Genomic DNA, 15,000 nt, shown 5'->3' on the forward strand with positions numbered 1-15,000 from the left:
ATCTTCTTCTTGGGGCAAATGAGAAGAGGGGTGGGTGGGGAGGGGAAGGGAGGGGGAGGACGGGGGGCAGAGATGAGAGTGGAAACGAAAATGAGAAGGGGAGAGGTGGAGAGAAGGGGAAGGAAGGGGCGGGGAGGAGGTAGGGAAGGAAGGGGAGATGAAGGAGAGGGGAAGAGGGGAGAGGGAAGGGGGAAGAGAAAGGGAGAGGGAAGGGGAGAGATGGAGAGAAGGGGAGGGGAGGAGCTGAGAGGAAGAGGTAGGGGAGGAAGGGGAGATGAAGGGCAGGGGGAGAAAGAAGAGGGGAGAGGGAAGGGGGAAGAGAAAGGGTGAATGAGATGAAAGAGAGGGAGGAGGGGGGGTGAAAGAGGAAGGGAAAGAAAGAAGAGAGGAAGGAGGAGGAGGAGGAGGAGGAGGAGAGGATAGTAACATGAGAATAGAAGAGAAAGATGGGGAAGGGAAAGACGAGGAAAAGGAAGGGGAGGAAGGGAAAGGGGAAGGAAGGGGAAGAGGAGTAAAGTTGAAAAAGGAGGGGAAGGGGAAGGGAAGGGAGGGGAAGGGGAGGGGAGGGAAGTGGAGAGGGAAGGGGAAGGGAAGGGAGGGGAAGGGGAGGAAGGAGGGGAGGAAGGTAAGGAGGAAAAGGAAATGGGAGGAAAGAAAAAGGGAAGGGGAGATGAAAGGGAAGGGAGGTGAAGGGGAAGAAGGGGAACGAAAGGGAAGTGAAGGGAGGAGATAGAGGGTGGTAGGGAAACAGAAGGAAAGTGAAGGGAGGAAGGAAACGAAGGGAAGTGAAGGGGGAGATAGAGGGTGGTAGGGAAGAGAAGGAAAGGAAGGAGGAAGGAAACGAAAGGGAAGTGAAGGGAGGAGATAGAGGGTGGTAGGGAAAGAGAAGGAAAGTGAAGGGGAGGGAAGGGAAACGAAGGGGAAGTGAAGGGGGGAGATAGAGGGTGGGAGGGATAGTGAAGGGAAGGGAAGGGGAAAGGGAGGGGAAGTGAAGGGAAGAGAAAGAGGGTGGTAGGGAAGGGAAAGGAAGGGAAGGGAAGGGAAGGGAAGGGAATGGAAGGGGAGGAAGGGGAAGAAGGGAAAGGAAAGGAAGGAAGGAAGGAAGGGAAGGAAGGAAGAAGGAAGGAAAGGAAGGAAGGAAGGAAGAAGGGAGGAGGAGGGAGGAGGGAAGGGAGGAAGGGGAAGAAGGGAAAGGAAAGGGAAGGGAAGAGAAGGGAAGGGGAGGGGAGGGGAGGAAGGGGAGCAAGGGGAAGAAGGGAAAGGAAAGGGAAGGGAAGGGAAGGAAGGAGGAGGGAGGAAGGGAAGGAAGGAGGAAAGGGAAGGGAGGAAGGGGGAAGGAGGAGGAAGGAGGGGAAGGGAAGGAAGAAGGAAGGGGAAGGAAGAAGGAAGGGGAGGGGAGGAAGGGGAGCAAGGGGAAGAAGGGAAAGGAAAGGGAAGGGAAGGGAAGGGAAGAGAAGGGGAGGGGAGGGGAGGGGAAGGGGAAGGGAAGGGAAGGGGAGTAAATTTGACAAAGGAGAACAACTTAATTAACAACTTTGTAACTGCATAACCACCGCTCTTGTTGTTGTTGTTGTTCTCCTTCTTGCTCTTGTTCTTCTTCTTTTCCTTTTTCTGTTGATGTTATTGATTTTAATGTTGTTTTCTTTCTTCTTCTTCTTCTTCAGCATCATTTATTTTTCTCGTTTATATTTTTTTCTTCTTTTTCTTCGTCTATTTCTTCTTGCTAGTGTTTTTTTTTTTCTTCTTTCTTTTTACATTGTTCTCTTTCTTCCTCTTTCCTCCTCCTCCTCCTCTTTATCCTCTTCCCTCTTCCTCCTCCTCCTTCGCTTTCTTCTTCTTTAATTAATTTTATTCTCTTATTCTTCCTTCTTTCACATTATTATCACACACACACACACACACACACACACACACACACACACACACACACACCCCTCACCCAGCCCCCCCCCCCATTAAAAAAGAGGAAAAAATGAGGAAAAGAGGAAAACAAAGAGGAAAAAACACAAAGACAAAAAAAAAGACCGTTTCATCGTATCAAGTTTTTTTTTTCCATTGTGTTGCTTTCCATTGTATTGCGGCGGCGGTGGGGGAAGGAAGGAAAGGGGAAGAGGAAGAGGAGGAGGAGGAGGAGGAGGAGGAGGAGGAGGAGGGGGGGGGGAATGAAGAGAGGAGGAAGGGGAGGAAGGAGGAAGTGAGGAAAGGAAGGGAGGAAGGGAAGAGGAGGAGGGGGGAAGGGGAAGAGGAGGAGGAGGAGGAAGAGGAGGAAGGAGGAAAGGAGGAAAGGAAGGGGAGGGAAGGGGAAGAGGAGGAGGAGGAGGAGGAGGAAGGGGGGACACTGTTGCTTTGTATTGTGATGGGTGAAAAGGGAGGAGGAGGAGGAGAAGGAGGAGGAGGAGATGATGATGATATTGATAAACCAAAGAGAAGAGAAATAGCTGTTGTTGTTCCGGGTTGTTTTCCTGTTTCCTGTTCTGTTTTCTCTGCCCTTCTGTGTCCCACGTTCTGAAGTTCCCTGTTATGTGTGTTTCCTGTTGCCTGTTCTCTCCTGCTGTTTCCCGTTCTCCTATGTTATGTTTTCACGTTAACAAACAAGAACGAAACCAGTCTTTTTCTCTCCTTCTGTGTCCCGTTCTGAAGTTCCCTGTTATGTGTTTTCTGTTGCCTGTTCTCTCCTGCTGTTTCCCGTTCTCCTATGTTATGTTTTCACGTTAACAAACAAGAACGAAACCAGTCTTTGTCTCTCTCCTTCTGTGTCCCATTCTGTTGTTCCCTGTTATGTGTTTTCTGTTGCCTGTTCTCTCCTGCTGTTTCCCGTTCTCCTATGTTATGTTTTCACGTTAACAAACAAGAACGAAACCAGTCTTTGTCTCTCTCCTTCTGTGTCCCATTCTACTGTTCCCTGTTATGTGTTTTCTGTTGCCTGTTCTCTCCTGCTGTTTCCCGTTCTCCTATGATATGTTTTCACGTTAAAAGACAAACAAAAACGAAACCACTTCTCCAACTTCACTTCTCTCACTTCGACAACGTAAATACAGCAACTAAGAACGGTCTAATTCACTTCAAACAAAAGGACAAACAAAAACTAACCCAACACACCAACGACCCCAAACCGACATTCCTTTTCCACTAAAACATAATTATAAGAACTAACATGATCTAATTCGATTCCGGGAAGGGTCTGATAAGCCTTTCCGTCTCTTTTCCTCCTCTCCCCTTTTCTCCTTCCTTCACTTCGAACCCCAAGCTCTCCCTCACTAAGAAAGAGGAAGAGGAATGGAAGAGGTATGGAAGGAAAAAGTCCTCTCCTTCCTTCACTCCCAATCCCAAGCTCTCCCTCACTAAGAAAGAGGAAGAGGAATGAAAGGGAAACTCCTCTCCTTCTTTCACTTCGAACCCCAAGCTCTCCCTCACTAAGAAAGAGGAATGGAAGAGGAAGAGGAGGGGATTGGGGGGTATGCAGAGGAAAGAAGAGAAAGAATGAAGACGACCAGTACAAAGGGATGAAAGAGCGAAGATACTGGTTAACTCTTGCATAAGGAAGCTGAGTTGCGTTGTGTTGTGTTGTTGACTGTCAGATGTGTTGCAACGGGGAATATAAATGACTATAAATATATTCTAAAACATCTGGTCTTTTCAACACATAGCCAGAGTTTGTGTTTCTTCACTTGCAATACAGGTTAACTCTTGCATTAGAAGGTTGAGTTGTGTTGCAATGGGAAGGGTGAGGTGAGGTAAAGTAAGGTAAGGTAAGGTAAGATAAACAAAGATTAGGTAAGATTAGGTTAGGTAAGGTTAGGTAAGGTTGTTAGGATAAGTTTGATAAGGGAAGATAAAGTAAGGTTAGGTAAAGTAAGGTTAGGTAAGGTAAGGTTAGGTTAGGTTAGGTTAGGTAAGGTAAGGTAAGGTAAGGTAAGGTAAGGTAAGGTAAGGTTAGGTTAGGTTAGGTTAGGTAAGGTAAGGTAAGGTTAGGTTAGGTTAGGTAAGGTATGGTAAGGTAAGGTAAGGTAAGGTTAGGGTAGAATTAGAGTGTTTCTCCTCTCATACTAACTCTTGCATTACGAAGTTGAGTTGCGTTGTGTTGCTAAAAAAAGAATGACAATAACTATTCTACATCTCACATAGCCAGAGTGTGTTCCTTGAGCGGGTGTGTTTCCTCTCTCATACTAACTCTTGCATTACAAAGTTGAGTTGCGTTGTGTTGCTAAAAAAAGAATGACAATAACTACACTACATCTCACATAGCCAGAGTGTGTTCCTTGAGTGGGTGTGTTTCCTCTCTCATACTAACTCTTGCATTACGAAGTTGAGTTGCGTTGTGTTGCTAAAAAAAGAATGACAATAAATATACTACATCTCATATAGCCAGAGTGTGTCCAGAGTGTGTTCCTTGAGTGGGTGTGTTTCTCCTCTCATGCTAACTCTTGTATTATGAAGTTGAGTTGCGTTGTGTTGCTATTAAAAAAATAATGACAATAACTACACTACATCCCACATAGCCAGAGTGTGTCCAGGGTGTGTTCCTTGAGTGGGTGTGTTTCCTCTCATACTAACTCTTGCATTATGAAGTTGAGTTGCGTTGTGTTGCTATTAAAAAAAGAATGACAATAACTATACTACATCTTACACAGCCCAGAGTGTGTTTCTTGAGTGGGTGTGTTTCCTCTCTCGTACTAACTCTTGCATTACAAAGTTGAGTTGCGTTGTGTTGCTAAAAAAAGAATGACAATAAATACACTACATCTCATATAGCTAGAGTGTGTCCAGAGTGTGTTCCTTGAGTGGGTGTGTTTCCTCTCCCATGCTAACTCTTGCATTATGAAGTTGAGTTGCGTTGTGTTGCTAAAAAAAGAATGACAATAAATATACTACATCTCATATAGCCCAGAGTGTGTCCAGAGTGTGTTCCTTGAGTGGGTGTGTTTCCTCTCTCATACTAACTCTTGCATTACGAAGTTGAGTTGCGTTGTGTTGCTAAAAAATAATAACAATAACTATACTACATCTTACATAGCTAGAGTGTGTCCAGAGTGTGTTCCTTGAGTGGGTGTGTTTCTCCTCTCATGCTAACTCTTGTATTATGAAGTTGAGTTGCGTTGTGTTGCTAAAAAAAGAATGACAATAAATATACTACATCTCACATAGCTAGAGTGTGTCCAGAGTGTGTTCCTTGAGTGGGTGTGTTTCTCCTCTCATGCTAACTCTTGTATTATGAAGTTGAGTTGCGTTGTGTTGCTAAAAAAAGAATGACAATAACTACACTACATCCCACATAGCCAGAGTGTGTTCCTTGAGCGGGTGTGTTTCTCCTCTCGTGCTGTGTTGAGTGGCGAGGCGGTGTGTTGTATCAGGCATCTAAAACTCAACACACGCATTGTCAGGTGTGAGGGGGAAGGGGGGAGGGAGTGAACAGGTGAGGTGAGAGTGTGGTTAAGGTGTTCCAGGTGAGGTGAGGTGAGGTGAGGTAAGGGTAGATTAAGGAAGGTTGGGATTAGATTAGGAAGAGAGGGAAGGGAGGAAGGAAGGGAAGGAAGGAAGGGAAGGAAGGGAAGGAAGGTGAGGTAAGGTAAGGTGAGGTAAGGTGAGGTAAGGTAAGGTCAGTTTTAAGTCGGCCAAGGTTACGCTAGGTTGGGTTCCGCTAAGCTGGGCTACGCTATGTTAGGCAAGGTAACAATAGCACATAGTAGATACGCTATATTTGGGAAGACAAGAACTGGGGAAGAAAATGAAGAGTAAAAGAAAAAAATAAGGATAAAGGATATGAAGAAGGAAAACAGAAGAAGAAAAAGAATGAGGTTAGGGTTAGGCTAGGTTAAGCTAGGTTTGGGCTAGGATAAGGATTAGGTTAAGCTAGGTTAGGTTAGGGCTAGGATAGGGATTAGGTTAAGCTAGGTTAGGTTAGGGCTAGGATAGGGATTAGGTTAAGCTAGGTTAGGTTAGGGCTAGGATAGGGATTAGGTTAAGCTAGGTTAGGTTAGGGCTAGGATAGGGATTAGGTTAAGCTAGGTTAGGTTAGGGCTAGGATAGGGATTAGGTTAAGCTAGGTTAGGTTAGGGCTAGGATAGGGATTAGGTTAAGCTAGGTTAGGTTAGGGCTAGGATTGGGATTAGGTTAAGCTAGGTTAGGTTAGGGCTAGGATAGGATAGGCTGTGTTAGGTTAGGGCTGGATAGGGATTAGGTTGCCAGGTTAGGTTAGGGGCTAGGATAGGATTAGATTAGGTTAAGCCAGGACAGGGATTAGGCCAAGTTAGGGCTAGGATAGGGATTAGGTTAAGCTAGGTTAGGTTAGGGCTAGGATAGGGATTAGGTTAAGCTAGGTTAGGTTAGGCTAAGTTAGGGTTAGGATAGGGATTAGGTTAAGCTAGGTTAGGTTAGGGCTAGGATAGGGATTAGGTTAAGCTAGGTTAGGGCTAGGATTGGGATTAGGTTAAGCTAGGTTAGGGCTAGGATAGGATAGGCTAGGTTAAGTTAAGCTGGAATAGGTAAGACTAGATTAGGCTAGGCTAGGTTAGATAAGGGCTAAGATAGGTTAAGCTAGATTAGGATAGACTAGGTTAGGGCTAGGATAGATTAAGCTAGGTTAGGGCTAAGATAGGGATTAGATTAGGCTAGGTTAGGGCTAGGATAGATTAAGCTAGGTTAGGGCTAGGATAGGTTAAGCTAGATTAAGTTAGACTAGATTAGGGCTAGGATAGGTTAAGCTATATTAGGTTAGGCTAGGTTAAGTTAAGCTATATTAGGTTAGGCTAGGTTAAGTTAAGCTATATTAGGTTAGGCTAGGTTAAGTTAAGCTATATTAGGTTAGGCTAGGTTAGAACACAATCAGTTAAACAAAGCAAGAATCTAGAACTCTCTCTCTCTCTCTCTCTCTCTCTCTCCAGTAGCTTTATTTCCCTTACCTAAGCGACGATTTACTCATTTTATTTTTTTCCTCCTCTTATTTTTCTTTCCTTGCTAATTGGAAATCCACAAGCCTTACATAATGAGAGAGAGAGAGAGAGAGAGAGAGAGAGAGAGAGAGAGAGAGAGAGAGAGAGAGAGAGAGAGAGAGAGAGAGAGAGAGAGAGAGAGAGAGAGAGAGAGAGAGAGTATTCTAAATTTGTTGGTGGTCTGCCAGAGATAGGAACGAGGCTTAAAAGGATATTGTTGTTGTAGTAGTAGTAGTAGTAGTAGTAGTAGTAGTAGTAGTAGTAGTAGTAGTGTAGTAGTAGGAGGAGGAGGAGGAGATGACCAAAAAGGGAGGAGGAGGACAAGAGAGAAGTGAGAGAAAGGAAAAGAATGAAAGGAAAGTAGAAATGAAGGAAAAGAAAGGAAGAAAGGAAGGAAGGAGAGAAGAAGGGAAAGGAAGAGAAAACAGAGAAAAGGAAAAAAAAAGAGTAAAGAAGGGAAAGAATGGAGAGAAAAGGAGAAAAAAAGAAAACAGGAGAAGAAAAGAGAAGGAATGAGAAGAGAAAAGAGGAAAAAGAGGAGGGAAGAAACGAAAGAGAAAGGAGAGGAGGAAGAGAGAAGGGAAGAAAAGAGAGAAGAGAGGAAGACAAGCAATGTAGAAGGAAAGGAGAGAGGAGGAAAAGAGGAGGAAAGAGGAGGAAAGGAAGAGAGAGGAGAGGAGAGGAAGGAAAAGAAGAGGAAGGAAAAGAGAAAAGGAAAAAGAGAAGAAGGAAGAAGGAGGAAAAGAGGAGGAAAGAGAGAGAAGGAAAAGAGAAGAAAGGAGAGGAGGAAGAGAGGAGAGAAAAGGAAGAAGAGGAAGAAAAGGAAAAACGAAGGAGAGGAAAAGAGGAAAAAGAAAAGAATTGAGAGGAGGAAAGAAGAGAAAGAAGAGGAGGAAAAGAGAAGAATAGAGAGGAGGAGAGGAGAGAAGAGGAAGGAGAGGAAGAAAAGGAAAAACGAAGGAGAGGAAAAGAGGAAAAAGAGAAGGATTGAGAGGAGGAGAGAGAGGAAGAGGAAGAAAGGGGAGAGGAGGAGAAGAGAGGAAGATTAGAGGAAGGAAGGAAAGGAGAAGAGGAGGAGAAGAGAGGAAGATTAGAGGAAGGAAGGAAAGGAGAAGAGAAGGATTGAGAGGAGAAGAGAGGAGAGAGAAAAGAAAGAAGAGGAAAAAGAGAAGAAATGAGAGGAGGAGGAGGAGGAGAGAGAAAGATTAGAGGAAGGAAGGAAAGGAGAAGAGAAGGATTGAGAGGAGGAGAGAGGAGAGAGAAAAGAAAGAAGAGGAAAAAGAGAAGAAATGAGAGGAGGAGGAGGAGGAGGAGGAGGAGAGAGGAAGGAGAGGAGAGAAATCTTATCACACTGTTACAGGACACCACCACGACCACCACCACCACCACCATCACCACCACCACCATCACCACCACCACCACCACCACATCCTGCAAAGTCCTACAGGATACCAAATGCTTCTCTCCTTCTCTGTTCTCCCTTCTATCCTCCTTTATCTCATCTCCTTCCCTTCTTCCTTCCTCTTCCTCTTTCTTCTTTAACCTCCTTTCCTCTTCTTCTTCTTTTTTCCTCCCTTTCCTCTTTCTTTTCTTTATCCTGGTTTTTTTTTTCCCTCCTCTCCTCCTCTTTTCCTTCCTCTCCTCTCCTCTCCTTTCTCTCTCCTCTTCCTCTTTCCTCTTCTCAGTCCTTCTGTTTTCTTGTTTTCTTCCTTTCCTGTTCTTTTCTTTATTTTGTTTTCATTTTCTTTTTCCTCCTTTTCTTCTCTCTTTCCTGTTCCTCTTTTCTTTATTTTATTTTGTTCTCATTTTCTTTTTCCTCCTTTTCTTCTCTATTTCCTGTTTCTCTTTTCTTTATCTCTTGTATTTTTTCTGCTCTTCTTTTTTTTCTCCTTTTCTTCTTTTCTCTCTTTCCTTCTCACTTTTCTCTCCTCTTCCATTCTCTTCTGCATCCTTATTTATCTCCTCCTTATTTCCTCCTCTTTATCTCTTCTTCCATTTCCTTCGTTTCCTCCTCCTCTTCCTTCTTCTCTTTCCTTCCTTCCTTTCTAAATTCATCCAACTATTTATTTATCCCATTCCTTCCTTCCTCTCTATTTATTTAAGCATCATCTACTTCCTTCTAGAGTCTCAATTTCTTGTCTTCCTCTTTTCTCCTCTCTTTTCTTCCCTTCTCTCTCCTCTCAGTCCTTCTCTCTTCCTCCTCTCCTTTCTCCTCTATCTATTTCTCTTCTCCTTCCTTTCCTTCACTTCTTCCGTCCTTCCTTCATTTCATTATATCCTTCATCCTTAACCTTATCAAATACCACATCAGAGTCCTATAGGATATCACACACACACTCACACACACACACATACACACACACACACACAATACCATAGGATACCATCACCCCACATCCTTCTCAGAGCACAAGGATACCCCACGAGTCCTATAGGATGCCAAAGGACCCCAGGAAGGAAAGGAGAGAGGAGAGTGTAGGAGTGTGTGAGTGTATTTAGGTCAGAAAGAAATATAGAAAAGGAGAAAGCAAAATAAATACATACAAATACACTACACTATATCTATGGGTGTGTGTATGGGTGTATGGGTGTAAGGAATGGGTGGGATGAGTGTATCAGTGGGTGTGAGCGTATGGATATCAGTATGAAGATTGATACACCCAGTTACACCCAAATACACTAACACTACTTCTATGGGTATGTGCGTTGGGTGTAGATATGGGTAAAGAGGTGTATTAGTGAGTGTAAGGAGGTCACTAGAATATACAGAATACATGAAAAACTACACCCAGTAAAAAGTATACTCAGAAATGGCAAATACACCCACATACACCCATCCTAAAACAAGTGGGTGTGATTGTAGATAAATATGTGGGTGTAGAAGTGGGTGTAGGTGTATTGAGGTCACTAGATACACTTCCAACACCCAGAAATTCACAGGGGAGAGAAATACACCCAAATACACTAACCTAATGTATATGGGTGTGATTGTAGATAAATACGTGAGTGTAAGTGTATTGAGGTCACTAGATACACTTGCAACAACCAAGGAATTCACAGGGGCAGAAATACACCCAAAATACACCCATTACACTAACCTAATGTATATGGGTGTGATACTAGATAAATATGTGGGTGTCGAGGAGTGTAGAAGTGTATTGAGGTCGCTAGATACACTTGCAACACCCAAGGAATTCACAGGGGCAGAAATACACCCAAAATACACCCAATTACACTAACCTAATGTATATGGGTGTGATACTAGATAAATATGTGGGTGTAGATGAGCGTAGAAGTGTATTGAGGTCGCTAGATACACTTGCAAAACCCTAGGAATTCACAGGGGCAGAAATACACCCAAAATACACCCAATTACACTAACCTAATGTATATGGGTGTGATACTAGATAAATATGTGGGTGTCGAGGAGTGTAGAAGTGTATTGAGGTCACCAAATAGTCATAAAACACTCTAGGGAATACACAGGGATAGAAATACAAACTAAATTACACCCAAAATATACTAATCTATCCCCCATGGGTGTGATATGGGTGTAGAAGAGTTTAGAAGTGTATTGAGGTCACCAGATAGCCATTAAACACCCTAAGGAACACACAGGGACAGTAAAACACCTAAATTACACCCAAAATACACTAACCTAACGTCCTTGGGTGTGATAGTATACAAAAATATGGGTGTAGAAGAGTGTAGAAGTGTATTGAGGTCACTAGATACACTTCCAACACCCAAGGAATTCACAGGTACAGAAATACACCCAAAATACACTAACCTAACGTCCTTGGGTGTGATAGTATACAAAAAATATGAGTGTAGAGGAGTGTAGAAGTGTATTGAGGTCACCAAATAGTCCAACACCCAAGGAATTCACAGGTACAGAAATACACCCAAAATACACTAACCTAACGTCCTTGGGTGTTATAGTATACAAAAATATGGGTGTAGAGGAGTGTAGAAGTGTATTGAGGTCACCAAATAGTCATAAAACACCCTAGGGAATACACAGGGAGAGAAATACAAGCTGAATTACACCCACCTAAAGTCTACGGGTGTTATAGTATACAAAAATATGGGTGTAGAAGAGTGTAGGAGTGTATTGAGGTCACCAAATAGTCATAAAACACCCTAGGGAATACACAGGGAGAGAAATACAAGCTGAATTACACCCACCTAAAATCTACGGGTGTGATTGTAGATAAGCTAGCGGGAGTGAGATGCCCCCCTTAAGAGCTGCTGTGGGGGGCTGAAGCCTGGCCACAGCAGGGCTCAGCAGGGCACAGATAAGGTCAGCACAGGTCAGCACTTGCCACAGGTCAGCCCGATAGCAGCCTCAGCCGCTTACTGGGCTCTGCTGCTCCTCTCTCCTCTTCCTCCTCCTCCTATGGTAGTGTCCCTCTCCTCCTCTCCCTCCTCTTCCTCCTGTTCCTCTGTCCCCTATCCCAGTGCCTCCTCCTCCTCCCCCTCCTCCTCCTCTTCCTCCTCCTCCTCCTCGGCCAGATCAATACCAGTCCGGTACACACAGCACGCACGCTCACAGCCCTCACACACACACACACACACACACACACACACACACACACATACCCTATCAGGTTGTCACGCCGACCACACACACACACACACACACACACACACACACACACACACACACACACACACACACAGGGTCTCATGTGGTCTTATGTAAGTAAACGCAAAAACGCACATGAGGCCCCAAAACGCACACAGGAATTCAATCGCTGACGCACATGCTTGCTGGAACACACACACACACACACACACACACACACACACATAGAGGACATCTTTAAATCCCTAACACAAAAATCTCCTCCTCCTCTTCTTCTTCCTCCTCCTCCTCTTTCAAATTTACCCAAGTTACACCTCGCCTTATTTTATCTAATGATCCTCTCTCTCTCTCTCTCTCTCGACAAGTTGAAACCCAGAAAAAAAATAATTGGTTTCAGTTCTTTCTCTTCTACCATGAAATACTTGAATAGTTAGACAGATAAAATAGTAGTAGCAGTAGTAGTAGTAGTAGTAGTAGTAGTAGTAGTAGTAGTAGTAGTAGTAGTAGAAGACGAAGAGAAGGAGGAGGAAGAGGAATGGTAGTTGAAGCAATATCAGTAGTAGTAGTAGTAGTAGTAGTAGTAGTAGTAGTAGTATAAAAATAACGCTAGTAACATTATAACTAACTTAAGTAACGTAGTAGTAGTAGTAATAGTAAAACAACAACAACAACAACAATAATAATAATAATAATAATAATAATAATAATAATATATGAATAGCCAAACTTTACCTCCGTCACCCATAAAAAATCACTCACACACACACACAACGAAAAATAACGAATACTAATAAATAAATAAATAAACAAATAAATATAAATATCCAAACTATACTAGTCATCCATTAAAATACTAACACTTTCACACACCCAAGGAAAACGTAGCAATTCAACCCTAAACTCCACAAGAACCTCAACTTCTCACACTACCAAAATAACAAAAATAATAACAATGAATCGAGAAATAAAGAAATAAACAAGTAAATAACGAAACTCCACCCTCGTTACCCCTATAATGCACATTCTCTTTCATCACCCCCCCAAAAAAACGCAAAATTTCAACACTAACTCCACCAGAAACTCACACTACCAAATAACAATAAGAAAACATACCAAGGAAAGAAAGAAATGAATAAAAAACAACCCAAACTTTACGACCGTCACCCCTAAATCACACACTCCCTTATTCACTATCCAAAGAAAACCAAACATTTCAACACGAACTCTCCCAGACACTCACCTCACACTACCAAATAAAAATAATATATAATAAATAAATAAATAACTAAAAAAGATAACCACAAATCCACCACCGCCACCCATCCAGAACCCACTCTCTTTTTCCCTCCCCAAAGAAAATGTCGGAATTCTAACCTAAACTCCACCAGAAAACTCAACTCAACTCACTCTACCAAATAACAATGATGATAAGCATAAATGAATGAAAAATAAATAAATAAATAAATAAACTAACTTTACCACCGTCACCCCTAAAAACACACTTTCACACGCACCACCCAAAGAAAACGTACCGTTTCAACACCAACTCCACCAAAATTTCAACTCACTCTACCAAATAACAATAATGATAAGGATAAATCTATGAAAAATAAACAAATAAATAAATTATAACTAACTTTACCACCGTCACCCCTAAAAACACACTTCCACGCGCAGCACCCAAAGAAAACATAGTATTTCAACACCAACTCCACCAAAATCTCAACTCTACTAAATAAAAATGATAACAACAATAAATAAATAAATACATGAATAAATCAACAAAAACAACCCCGTAGCCCATAAAAACCCATACTCTTTCACACACCCTAGAGAAAACGTAGCATTTCAACATAGACTCAAACAAAACCTCAGCGCCCCGACTCACCACCATCTCCTACGCCATGGCCAGATCCCTCTACGATGAAGCCTCCATCCAGGTCCTCGAGAGGCTCATCATCGTAGTCGTCTTCAGTGTCATCGTAGTCGTCATAGGTCGCTCCGTAGGGCTTGGTGTCGTGCGAGAAGGGGCCGTGACCTGACCCCTCGTGATCGAAGTGGGTGACCTCCTCTACTCCCTCCGGTCCCTCCCCTGAGCCGAAGTCATCGAGGTAGAGGTCATCCCCGACGCCTCTACTGCTCCTGGTGTTGCTGTTGAGGTTGAGGTTGAGGCTACTGCTGCTGCTGCTACTGCTGGCGAGGACCTGAAGAAGAGGAGAGAGGAGGATGGTTAGGGGTGAGAACAACTAACAAACCTACACCATACAATAAATAATAACTAACTTTATCACCGTCACCCCTAAAATACACACTTCCACACGCACCACCCAAGGAAAACGTAACATTTCAACACCAACTCCTACTGTCTTTCCTTGTCCCCCCACTGTATACTTTCGCCATTAACCTAAGGGAGATGGGAAGAAGGGAAGGGGTGGATATGGGGGTAGGTGAAGGAGGGTTGTTTTGCTCTAATGGAAGGGGGGGGGGGGGTATTTCTGGCATTGATCGTTTTAGTCTGCTGGGTGTTTTTTTGTGTGTGTGTGGTTGATGCACGCTCCGTTTTTGGTTGTTCTGTTTTCATTCCCTTTGTTTTGGGTTGCTCTCCTTTAGGTTGAGTTAGGTTGGGCTGGGTTAGGTTGAACTGGGTTGGGTTAAAATACGTCTGGATCGGTTTGGGTTGGATTTGGATGGGTTCGAATAAGCCTGGTTCATTTAGGTTATATCAAGGGAGGACAACCATACAACCTTAGCAGGGGAAGGGAGAAGGGTGTGACAGGGAGAACAGTACATGGGAAGGGGGAAGAAAGAACAGTGCAGGGGAAGGAAGAGAAGGGAGTAACAGGGGAAGGGAGAAGGGTATGACAGGGAGATCAGTACATGGGAAGGGGAAGAAAAAATAGTGCAGGGGAAGGGAGAAGGGAAGGGGAAGAAGGACGCAGGGAGAACAGTGAAGGGGAAGGGAGAAGGGCGTGACAGGGAGAACAGTGCATGGGAAGGGGAAGGGAGATAAGGGAATAACAGGGGAAAGGAGAAGGGGGAAGGGAAGGTGAAGGGGAGCAGGATGAAGGGAGAACAGAGCAGGGGAAGGGAGAGGGAAAAGGGAGAAGGGCGTAACAGGGAGAACACAGTCATTGCAATAAGTTAGAGTGGCAAACAACAGCCTCTCTTTACAATGACGGATGTTCACGCTATCCATAATCTGTAAACAAAGCCACGTGTTAGGCCGCCCCGCTAGGCCCCGTCCCAGCTGTGCAAACTGTAAACAAACCCACGTGACAACTAGCCCCCCCCCTCCCCTCCTCCTCCTCCTCTTTCGTTTTTGTTTTTGTTCTCATTTTTTCTTCTACTTCGACTTCTCTTTCCTTTCTTTATTCTCCTTCCTTCTCATTAATCTCCTCTATTTTTCTTCTATCCCATCTCCTTTTTCCCTTCTTCTTCTTCTTCTTCTTCTCCACTTTCATTTCTTCTTCTTCTTCTTCTCCT

At 43.7% G+C, this 15,000-nt stretch overlaps 1 protein-coding gene and 1 long non-coding RNA gene across 5 annotated transcripts in view; one reads left to right on the forward strand and one right to left on the reverse strand.

Moving 5' to 3' along the window:
* LOC126986161 (syndecan-like) overlaps positions 1-15,000 on the reverse strand; it is an 83,245-nt gene that overhangs the window by 14,223 nt on the left and 54,022 nt on the right. For both annotated transcript variants that reach the window (XM_050842067.1, XM_050842066.1), the window contains exon 2: positions 13,406-13,721. In XM_050842067.1, the coding sequence (XP_050698024.1) occupies positions 13,406-13,721 (316 nt within the window). The remainder of the gene's footprint in view (positions 1-13,405; positions 13,722-15,000) is intronic.
* On the forward strand, positions 5,555-7,027 carry LOC126986165 (uncharacterized). Of its 3 annotated transcripts, none has more exons than XR_007739361.1 (3): positions 5,555-6,072; positions 6,270-6,710; positions 6,771-7,027. It is a non-coding gene; the product is annotated as an uncharacterized LOC126986165 (long non-coding RNA). The 3 variants fall into 3 exon arrangements; XR_007739363.1 differs by having other exon boundaries at positions 6,270-6,322; positions 6,404-7,027; XR_007739362.1 differs by having other exon boundaries at positions 5,555-5,821; positions 5,860-6,072; positions 6,270-7,027.

This window comes from Eriocheir sinensis, chromosome 61 (genome assembly GCF_024679095.1).
Source record: "Eriocheir sinensis breed Jianghai 21 chromosome 61, ASM2467909v1, whole genome shotgun sequence".
Lineage (NCBI taxonomy): Eukaryota > Metazoa > Arthropoda > Malacostraca > Decapoda > Varunidae > Eriocheir > Eriocheir sinensis.